This window comes from Gordionus sp. m RMFG-2023, chromosome 3 (assembly GCF_954871325.1).
Source record: "Gordionus sp. m RMFG-2023 chromosome 3, tfGorSpeb1-WG-v2, whole genome shotgun sequence".
NCBI lineage: Eukaryota > Metazoa > Nematomorpha > Gordioida > Chordodea > Parachordodidae > Gordionus > Gordionus sp. m RMFG-2023.
In genome coordinates, this window is record NC_088777.1 from 14,471,527 (window position 1) to 14,484,103 (window position 12,577).

Below are 12,577 nucleotides of genomic sequence, written 5' to 3' on the forward strand. Positions count from 1 at the left end.
ATAAATATGTTTAGAATATCTTGCCAAGTAATTTCGAGAGAAAATTAACCAAAGTGTTAAATAAACCACATTCCCCCCCCCTCGGGCCACTCGAATATTTTTTAAAAATATTAACTTGCCTTTCATATATACATAATTTTTAAATAAAAATTACTACGTAAGTATTCATTAAATTTAAATATAATGATATTTATGTTAAATTTAATCAATTTTAGCCATAATGGATCCTAACTCCTAGAAACGCTCTCATCCCTGTCTAGGATTTTGTAAAAATATAAAGCAGTTTGGTATACATCCACAGAAAAAAATTTCAAAAAAAATACCTTTTGGCCCTTTCCGGTTTTGTTTCTGGTTTTGTATTAATCGAGTTTTATCACATTTATTTATATATCATATTAAAGATCCATTATTAAGCAAATTATTGCTCTAACTTAATAATGAAAGGCATAGGCGTAGCCAGGGGGGGGCAAGGGAAAATCCCCCCCCCCCCCTTCAGAAATATATCACTTTTCGTGAATATCACTTTAAACTAATAAAAAATACGTTCCTTAGTCCCCTCCCCACTCCCTGTCTCTCAAAAATGTTTGCATATATCTTCTTAAACAATAATGAAAGAAATAATGAGAGTTAATAATTTTTTAAACTTAAACTATTGACTATAATTTTTATTTTTTAAAAAGATTTATATATAAATATATATAAAAAAAGTGATACCAAAAATGTATTTTAAAAAATAAAATATAAGCCATATATAAGTCATAAGACAAAAGTCAATTTTATATAATTACTATTAATAGATCTATAAAAAAGTAAAATAATATCTAAATATGATTTTTTATAATTTTATATAGTGAATTATTTTAATTTATTTTTCTTAATAAAGTAAAATTTAATTACAAAATTATTAATAAAATTAATTTATAAATTTAATAAAAAATTAACATAACCATATTCCCATTTTTTTAAAAATTCCTTCCAATTTATTTTTGAAATATATTTTGCAATTTTTTGACCGAGCAACAAGCATTATATTTGTTTTAAGATTGATATGGACATCAGAAAATATCTTTTAAATAATGTAAATGAAAAAGTTAATTCTATATTTATTATAATAAACATTAATTTCCTACCAAGATCATCATCGCAAGAAAATTGATTCAATTTCAAGTGAAAATAGGGTATCAGAAATATTATGTAACAATCATGAAAATATATAAAAAAAGAAGGAAATTAGAACAAATTTAACAAGGATTGATGAACGTATATTTTATATTTATGATGAATTTATATATTTTTTTTAGTGATGTTGCTGGGAGATAATAATTCTCTAAATATATTAGACCTTGATTCAAGTAAGAACTATTTGAATATTAACATAATTATTATTATTAGTTGTTATTGATTCTCAAAAAGATGATCAAATATTAGAGATTGTGCTAGAGAATAAGAAAAGTAATCCTATCATCCAGGTAGTCCCAATAGGTATTTTATTTTAATATCATTATGTAATTTGCATTTTTTTAAGTTAATGTTGTTGATGAAAGATCTGCAGTAAATCTTATACAGTCAAGAGTTCAAAATATGGATAGTAAAATTTCTATTTTAAAAATATGTAAATAGTATATTTAGGTACTTCACCATTTAACATAAGTAATTATGTTCAAATGGATGTAGCCCCCAAAGACTTTAATATACTAGAGAGTATATGTAGGCCATCCAATTATTATAAATTTCCAAGAGATCTTCCTAGATGGAAATTATAATTTCAATTTAATTGATTTACCACTTGGCCTTGGTTGGCTTACTCATCTTCATAAAATGGGGCTTATTGTAAATATTGTGTTCTATTTGGACCAAAATATGCTGGTAAAGGTGAACAAAAATTAAAGCGACTTGTGAATTGCCCATATAGATGTTGGAAAGATGCAGGAGAGAATTTTGAAAATCATCAAAACAATTTATACCATAAAAATACACAAAATATTATATCATCTCTTTAGCAATTAATGCTAATAATAGAGATTCTAAATAGGTAAACCATTAAAAATTATAATAAGAGACCCACAAAGGTACCAGTTTAATTGGCCAACCTTTTGGGTTTCATATTTTATGGCTTTATAATTATTTATTTTTTATAAAGATCAAGGTAAAAAGAAAATAGCAAATGAAAATATACGAATCTCCTATAATAGATGCAATAATTACATGTGGAAATCAATGTATGACATTAAGAGGTCACGAGATTCAGGTTGTATATTTAAGGATGATACAAATGAAAATGATAGGAACTTTAGAGCTATTCTCAAAAACCGAGCAATTGGAGATGATGAGCTCAGGATTAACTTGTTAAATGCACCTAAAAATGCTACGTATTTAAGCCCCACCATTCAAAACGAAATCATTGATGTGTGTAATGATTTAATATTAAGAAAGGTAGTTGCCAACATTAACAAGTCTCCATTCTTTTCAGTCTTGACAGATGAATCAACTGATATATCTGGCATAGAGAAAATGTCCTTGTGTGCTCGATATTTATATTGTAAAATTTATATTTATTTTATATAAATTATTAATATAGATGAAGTTCAAATAAAAGAAGACTTTTTGCAATTTATTCCGATTCAAGATATGAGAGGTGAATGTCTTGCTAACACAATTGATGTTCATCTTAAAAAATTTAAAATTAATGTTAATTTTATGCGGGGACAAGGATATGATGGTGCCCCTGCTATGAGTGGACATTTAAATGGTGTAATCACATTTAATAAAAAAATATCCTACTGCAATTTATGTACATTGTGCATCGCATTCCCTAAATCTAGCCATTTCTGATTGTTGCTCAATTCCCGTTATTCGTAGTACCATGGGTTTATTAAACTTTTATTTTAATTATAATCATATATTTAAAGGCACAATAGGCAAGGTATATGATATGTTCAAATATCCAAAAAGATCTAATGTCCTCAAAAATATTCTGGCAAAGGAAGAATTTGGCAATAATCATCATAAACTTGTGAAAATGTGCCCTACAAGATGGATCCTACGACATGAATCGGTTGCAGTTTTTCTTGAATTAGTTGACCCGATAATTGTTGCATTGAAGGAAATATGTGGATGGACAGATACATCAGTGATGGCAGAAGCCAATGGAATCTTGAAGCGATTCAAGATCCTGAGTTTTTATTGGCCATTAATTGCATTAACACTCTCTTCTGCCACACAATATTATTATGCAGAGCCTTGCAAAGAGTGAACCAAGATATGGTTCAAGCATTGATCTTAGCTGAAGATGCATATAATGCTATTTTACAGATGAGAGAAAATGCTGATTGTGAATTTAGAACGATTTTTAACAAAGTTCGAAAAAAAGTGCAATCTTATAATATGATAATAAGCATGCCAATAATAGTATCAAGACAAGTACATAGAAATAATATTTCCATACAATCAGTTGAGGAGTATTACAAAATTATTATTTTTATACCACTTATGGACACTTTTTTAACTCAGATTAAAGAACATTTATTAAACCATAAACTTTTGCTAATTTTGTTACCCTCTAATCCATCTGTGAACATTTCGGATGACATTAGAAATAAAAAAGAGTATTTATATAATTTTTATTTGCAAGATATGGTAGGGACCGAATTAGAAGTAATAAGTGAATTTAAATATTGGTTTGCCAATTTAAAAAGAATGGATATAAAGCCTGATAATGCATTAAATGCACAGAATATTTGTAAACACACACTAATTGACTTTCTGAACATAACAAAATTATTTCAAATTTTAGCATGCCCCCCAATTACGACATGTACAAATGAAAGAACTTTCTCTTATTTAAGAAGACTAAAAACATACTTACGAAATACTACCTCGCAAAATAGATGAAATGGTTTAGCGATATTAAATATTCATCGGGAATTAACACCATATAATACTGAAATAATTAATGAATTATGAAATTCTAAAAGAAAATTAGATATAACATTATAAATTATTACCACGTTTTTGTATAATCTATATTATATTACACAAAACGTAAATTATTACCACGTTTTTGTATGATCTATCTATCTTATGACATAACATAAATTATTACCACGTTTTTGTGTGATCTATCTATATTAAAAATAAACTAATAAAAATATATTTCTTCCGGGCGTATTATTTGTTAAAAAAATTTTTAAATATATATAAGATTAATAACCCGGCCGAAGGCCGGGTAAAACGGGCCGAAGGCCCGCCCAAAAAAAGGTCTGGGGACGAAGCCCACCAGAAATTTTGTAATTCCCACCCCCTTAGGAAAATCTTGGCTACGCCTATGATGACAGAGTTTTTGTCAAAAATTTACCATTTTCACGATCTTTAACCTATATCTTAGCAAGTGAGTGGTGTAAGAAAGTAAAATTTCATTTTTTTAGTATATTATATACTACCAATATAAAACAATCCAAAAAAATGGTACCATGGGAATTCAACGAAATAACACTTTTATCGTGAGTGTATAGCAAATCCACATTCTCTAATACTATTTCGCGAAGACTATATTGCGAATCAAATACTCTTTTGAGAGAATACAACAGCAAAATTTTTATTGCAAATCAATAATAGCGAAACTTTATAGTGGAGTTGTTATCGAGAAACCTAAATTGAGAAAACAAATAAGAAAAAACAATAGCACGAAAGCAATACTGCAATAATTTCTAATTGTGTATATTTTATTTCAAAACATAGACCTTAATTAAATAATGTTAGAAAATAAACTGAAAGACCAATTCCGTGTTAGACCTTTTCATCTTCTATAACCTTTGTAATTTTATATAATGATTCTCGAGTTTAGAATAATTTTAGAAAATTTATTACATTAAAAAACACTTGAACCAAATATATATCAAGAACATCAGTTTATTATCATCAATATATATATCCAATCATAATTATAAAAAATATATAACATATTTACTCATCAACCTCTTCAAAAGGTTGCTTCCTAAAAACTTCTCCTCTGTTCCAATCAAAAATACATAATTCCACTAAAAACCAAAGATCACTTTTGATTTACATTTCTATAATTTTTTGCGGACGTGGGCGACCTTTTTAAAATATTTTAAATAGGGCATGTGAGTTAAAAAATATTTTTAAAGCAATATGTTATAATTTAATAGAGAAAAAACAATAATTTTTAGACAACTAAATATTAGATTTTAAAAAACAAATTAAAAATGCATAAATTTTAGCTCTAAAATAACTGTAGAAATAGGGATTAAATACTTTTTTAGAGAAAAATAAGAGCAAACAAGATAAAAAAAAATATAATAATTGCAATACGTATTATGGAAAAAGGAGAAGCTATGGGGAATAAGGAAGTGTTTCAAGGTAACACTATAATTCCCTCTTAGGAACTCGAATTAATTGTTAGAAAAAGATACTCCTTTTTCTCCTAGTCCTTCCTGATATTTTCATGCCTATTAGCTTTAAAAAATTAGGATATGAGAAAGAGGGGAGGGACAAGAATTCCGTATATTCTAAGGATTAAGGGAATAAAGATAAAAGAATTTAACAGGAACTCATACTTGTTAGAATTTTTGATCCAAAAAGAGGTTAAAATATAATTAAGGGAATAAGGCAACGCGTGACACATCTCAAACCAGTTCCCAATGAACATAAAATTAAATAATAATTAGTAAAAGAGTTCATTTAAAATTTAGTCATGAAAAATAAATCTAGACCATGTTGTGGTTGTACTTGTATATCATCTATATATATTTTAAATATCGAATATCTTCTTAATTATTAGTTTAAGTAGTTATTTAAAATTTTTATTAAATTTATTTAAAATTAATCTAATAAGTTTTATAATTTTTTTTGTAGTTTTTATATAAATTTAATAAAATTAGTTGACCATATTAAATATTATCATACCTGTATAAATACTAAAATATTTATAAAGACTTTATTTTTCTCAAGGTCGAAATTTGTGTCTTGTGAAATTATTGTGTATAAGGGTTGAATTTCATGTCTTAAATAATTCTTAAATTTGAGTGGATGTGATCTTATTTAAATTCAAATATCTAACTACTTCTTATTAACTTTTTGTAATAAATATTAGGTTAATTTCTTTTTCCTCTTTATCCATTATATATACACCTATAATTTGCTTTATAACAAGTAGCAACCTCTATGACAGATGATCACAGCTAGTGTTGTTAAATGGCTCGTTTTGAGCCAATTTTTAAAAACGGCAAACTCAATACTTTAGCCAGAAAAATATATCCTAAACTTTAAAATTTCACTAATATATGGCTAGACCTTGTGACTTCTTATTCTATAAACAAAATCTTCACTTGCTTAATATTTTTCTGGATAAAACGAGTCGTTTAACAACACTGATCACATTTATCAATTTTATCGTATTATTTACCACTCTTTTATCATTATAATATAGTTTAATAAAAAATGAATAAATGTGAATAAATGATAAATTATATTAAGAAATTATGAATCAATAAATACTTTGTATTTCTATTAGATCACAAATTAAATTGATACTAACAATTATACTAATTATGATTTTTCCATTTTGTTTGCTCGTATTTTTAATTAGAGAAAATAGAACATAGTTCTATTTAAAGTTGTTAATTTAAAAAATTTGGTTTAATTTTACCAAATAAAAAATTTAATAATATAATTATTTAACATATCAATTTTAATAACTATGTAGTAATTTCTTGATACCTTGAATCATTAAATCTTCAACTATATATCATTGAAGTAATAAATGTTAAAATGGTAAATCGTCCCATAATGCTATTGATAATAAAAAATATTCATCCAATTCATGTATATCGATAAATTCGTTTCAGAATACTAATTTCCTTTCAAATCAAATGGGAAACATATGTTCTTGTTTTAAGAAGAAATCTAAAAAAATTCCTGAAAAAAAGCGCACACCACCGCCAGCCCCTCCTTTACCACCTAAACAACCATCTCCTGTAATCAAACAACCTTCACCTGATTCGTCTATGACTAAAAGCGATGATACAAGCAGCCCGGCACAGAATTCATCCAAATCCTCAGTTTCCGTTAGCAAGGTTAGATATTCCCCACAGCCCACGTACAGACCCGTCATAGTACCTAAGGCCATTCCTACGCGTTATGATCCCAAAGGTAATCCTATTCCGCCGGATCACAGTTGCATAGTGGGTCCACGTAAAATTCCGTACCAGCATAAGGTGATGGAAAGTGAGAAGGCCGCCGATTATAATTACAAATGGAAGAAAGAAACTACTCATGTTCAAGGAGGTGGTTCAGGTACAGACGGGAGCGGAGGAGTATCCACGTACTATTTAGATTGGAGCAAAAAGAAAAATGGGCCTAACACCGAGGAAGATAAAAATGCAGCAATTAAAACTAAACCTGAACATACTTTACCTGGACCAGAACCTCCGCCTCCGGCAACAATTAAAATTAAAAATGAGAAGGAAAAAACTGCACCAGGTCGGGAACTATCCCCCAAGGTCATTTTAAGTAAATTATAAGATTAAAAAATTTAGATAAACTCTGGGTAATAATAACTTTTAATGATAATCGAATATGGGAAAAGAGTGTTTTATAAATTTTTATTTTAAAATTAGGTATAAAATAGTAGCAATTAATATTGGGAATAATTTAAAGTTTTTACATTTAAAGCATTATTCGAAATGATTATATTATATATTTTACGATAAAATTTTAATCGAAAAAAATAACTTATTAAAGAAGAATTAATACTTCCAAAATTAGTATTACCAGAATTAGAAAAGAAAGAAACATCAATTGTAAAACCTTTAAGTTTTCTTACATTAACAAGACCTAAACCAAAAAAGAAATTTAAACAAACGCGCGGAATATATAAGAAAGCCAGAAAAATATCTTCAATTAATAAAGCGGTCAAATTTGTTTTGGAATCAGATGGGATTTTTAATGAACCTTTTATTTAGAAATATCAATTTTGTTTTTTTATATTATAAATTTAAACGATGACTGAAGGAAATTTCAACTTGTAAGCATAACTAACTAATGTATATATCAATTAAATTATGAAATTTCAGTTGTTTTGGTAAAATAGGGTTAATAACCTAAAAGTATATTTTTTATTTGTATGTATTATAATTTAACAATAAAGATTATATACTATGAATATTTATTTTGTGCTTTAATTGGATGTATATGTGTTTTTGATTTGATTCACATTTCAGGGTGCAGAGGTGAGTTCTGAGATATTTTGAGTTCAAAAAATTATCACAAATTTTAAATAATTATATTTATTAAGTTGAATCAAGAATTCAATTCATTCGTTTAAATGTCCTCATCATTATCTTCATAATTAATCACAAATAATTTATTATAAATTCCCTATATGAGAATCAAAATTATTTGAAAAATTTATATAAATATCCCTTGCCATTTGTGACAGGTTGTGTTGTTAAACGGCTCGTTTTGAGCCTGTTTTTAAAAACGGCTAACTCAATATTTCATCTAGAATAATCTTACGCAAGCCTGAAGATTTTGTTTGTAGAAGGAACAAAGATTTGGACATCTATTTAGCGATATTTCGAGGCTTTGGCAATATTTTTCTGGCTAAAATATTTAGTTAGCCGTTTTTAAAAATCGGCTCCAAACGAGCCGTTTAACAACACTAGTGACAGGTATGAAAATTTTCCCACCAATCAAAAACACATTAGTGTCTTCAGGAGACACCGGTTCGCCTAGGGATAATAATAGACCTTGCTATTAAATGTAACTCGATTTGATATATTTTTTTCTATATATGTGATAAATAATTATATAAATTATGCTATTCCCAGGCATAACAGCAATTTTTTATATATTTATTTTCAAACAAAGGATGATAATTTGTAGAATCAATTGTTTTATAAATTTTAAAAAAATTTGGAAGGAGAAATATCTCAGACTTTAGCCGTTAATAAAAAACAAATATTATGATTTTTTTTAATGATTAAATGGCGTCTGGTGTTTATTTTCTTAATAATTTAATGTTTATTCTCGAATTAGCCACATTTTAATTTTGAAAAATAAAATCCAAAATCAAAGGACATTAATAAATAAAAAAATTTTACACAGAGAGTCATCAGAATATCTTTAAAATTTTTAAGAAATTTACAAATAAATTTATTTGTTTAAAATAATTTTGTGTATCACTGGTATTCAGCGTTGCCAGATGTCACGATTTAGCCGTGATTCTCACGATTTCATACCTAATTTTTTACTTACCCACGTTTTCTCACACTCACGTTTTTTGAGTAAATTAAAATAATCACACATAGTCTCACACTTTTTCTCACGTTTTTAAATTTTTTTAAAAAAAACAAATAGAAAATTTTAAATTAATTTTATTTTAAAATATTTTAAAAAAATATAGTATTTGTTAATAGTCCAACTTACCAATCTTATTCATTGATCAATTGCCCACAACAGAAATTCAATTTTTAGAAAGTTTATCAAGTATAATTATATTATGAATTTAAATAACTATACATTTCTTTTATGGATTTTATAAATCTTATATTAAAACTCGTAAAATTTTAAATGAAATAAATTAAGGGCAAATATTATAAAAGATCTAAAAATACATCATCCGTTTTCAATACTAACGGATGCATAGAATAAAGGTAATATAAAAACATTTCCCTTATTACTTAGATACTTCAACAAAAAGAATGGAATAAATGTTTAATTACTTAAAATTTTTTCGTCTGACAGTGAAACCCCTAAAGACATATCTAGATGCTTGCTAAAAAAATAAAATTCGCTGAACTTGATATTGCTAATGTAACGGCCTATTGTGCAGATAACTCATATGTAAACTTTGGGAAAAATTAAAGTATTTAGACAGAATTGAAAAGATAGTAATAATATTATACCAATGGGTTGCATATGCCACATTCTTCACAATTCGTTTAAAAAGGCCATAATTTTTCTTAAATATGATATTGAGAGTATAGTAATTAAAAGCTATAATGAATTTAGCAACTCGACAAAAAGAGTTACAATTTTAAAAGAATTGGTAGAATGGTGCAATTTAAAATGGTCATCACTTCGCCATGTTCCAACACGCTGGCTTACATTAATCCCAGCGATTAAGCGGATGCTTAAGTATTTTCAACCCCTTAAAGAATATTTTTTATCATTATCAGCAACCCCACCAATTTTGAAAATAATTTTTGGAGATGATTTTGCAGCGCATATTTAGGTGTTGTCCTTAACGTTGGCACTTTAGTCAATAGCATAAATTTACAATTGCAAACTGAAGATGTATTAGCAATATATATACATGATATTATCCTAAAACTAAAGAATTCATTAAATTTAAAAATTCAACAAAATTTTTATGGGAGCAAATGTCCAGAATTTGAACAATTACAAAAAATTATTATTAATTATAAAATACCAATCATAGATACAGATATTCTCTTTGAGGAATATTCACAATTTTATTCCTATTATGAAGAAAAATTATTAAAAAACAATCTCATGAATACCCAAGAAAAATGGATGGGTTTTCTTTCTAATAAAAACTCACCATTGATAGAGAAAATATGCAATTTTATATTTTCTATTCCACATTCAAATGCTTCATCAGAGAGAATATTCAGTCTAATGACTACTGCTTGGCGAAAAGAATGTCATCATTGAAAATTGAACTTATGGTTAAACAAAATATAACAATTCATGCAAAGAGTTTTCAGCCTATCTCCACAGTGCCGATGGGAAATGTTTATTGCCTCTTTTAAAATCATCCATAAAATATAATAATTAATATTATGCTATATTTATAAACATGAGAAAATTATATATCATAATTGTTATTAGTAAATCAATAAAGAATTTTCATTGTTTTCAAGATCTTGTTATATTAAATATAACATATTAACTTAGATGAATATGCTACATCAATTACCCCGGCCGAAGGTAGGCCAAAAGCGGGCCGAAGGCCCGCAAATTGGTGGGTATGGTGGCGAAGTCCCCCATTAATTATTCTAAAATAAAAACTCACGTTTTCAAGTGAAGAATATCTGGCAATCCTGCTGGTATTGCGTAAAAATATATTATAAATTAATCTCTTTTTTTAAATATATAAGATTATCTATAAACTTATTTTGAATAAAAGAAAAGTTGTGACTAAAAGAATACTCTAATATTCTTATTTATACGTACTAAGGTAATTTTGCCTTATAAGATTTGGAAATTATTATAGATTCAAATTTTTTTAATGAAGGAGGTTAAGAATGATATAACATAACCAATTATGTTTTCTAAAATGACCATCATTGTATCATCTTGAAAACACTAAAGGGAAATATGTTTATTGATATAAAAAATATTAGTTAATAAATATAAATCGTATGTGCATAGCATAAGTATTTGTTGTAACACATTTACATATACAGTAATAATATGATTTGTTGTAATTTAACATTTCCATAATGTGAAAAAACATTCTTATAATGACTAATAATTTTCCGTAATTGGTGATAACATTTTGAAAATAAGAGTCCGGGATTATTTTCTCTAATTTTATTCATCAGCATTCAAAAGTACATAAGAACTATATCACTATATCATATCAAAGTCATTCATCAATAAAATACATCATAAAAATATTACTATCAAAAATAGAATATTACAACATAAATATCTTTGTAATTGTTGTGATATTCAAATGAGTTAAAGAAAAATGAATAAAAAAGATTTATTCTTCAAATTAAATAAAGTTCAAGATTTTTTCAGTTTGTTTGTAAAACATTATGTAAATGAATATTATAGAAAAGTATATATAATCGAGGATATTTGTCTTGTAATGAAGAATGATTTTACGAACTTAATTTTTAATTTTAATTTTTTTTATATTATTTTAATTTCTTATTTTAGTTTCTTATTTTAATTTCTTATTTTAATTTCTTATTTTAATTATGATTATGAAATTAGTATGTATATTAATTAATAAAGTATTATCAGTTTATTTATACTATTTATTTTATGCTCTAAATTCTCTCAACCCCTACATTTGTGGGCCGAAACATTATGTTCTACGGACATATTGAGTCTCCATAACATACCAAAATGTTACAGTAATATTAAATAAATTACCATCATCTTAGAAAAATATTTACTATATATATATATATATCTTTTTTATTAATCGAAAATAAATAATAAAATAATAATTAATCATTAAGTTACGCAAAACGAAAATAAAATGTTCTTTGTTTAAGATTAAATAACAGTGATAAAATAATAAAAAATGTAAATTGTAACGATAAAATAAAACGATAATATAAACTGGTTTTTTAAGTAGAAACAAATCTTTTTTTTGTTATTGTCGTTAGGTATAAAATAAATATCTTTGAAATAAAACGAAAACTTAAAATCAATTTTTTAAAAAAATTTATTAATGATAAAAGTTTTAAAACTTTAATGAAGACTAACGTCAAAGTTATAAAAATTCAGCAAAATGTTAAAAAGTTCGAATATAGTTTTTTATTAGACAAAAAGTGAGAAAATGAGAATTTAA

General features: G+C 26.2%; 1 protein-coding gene across 1 annotated transcript; it reads left to right on the forward strand.

Moving 5' to 3' along the window:
• Window positions 1-6,890: 6,890 nt before the first annotated feature.
• LOC135926749 (uncharacterized transmembrane protein DDB_G0282483-like) lies at window positions 6,891-7,847 on the forward strand. Its single transcript, XM_065462680.1, has 2 exons — window positions 6,891-7,520; window positions 7,762-7,847. Exons 1-2 carry the CDS (start codon window positions 6,891-6,893, stop codon window positions 7,768-7,770), a joined length of 639 nt encoding a protein of 212 aa, XP_065318752.1. The 3' UTR covers window positions 7,771-7,847.
• Window positions 7,848-12,577: the final 4,730 nt, after the last annotated feature.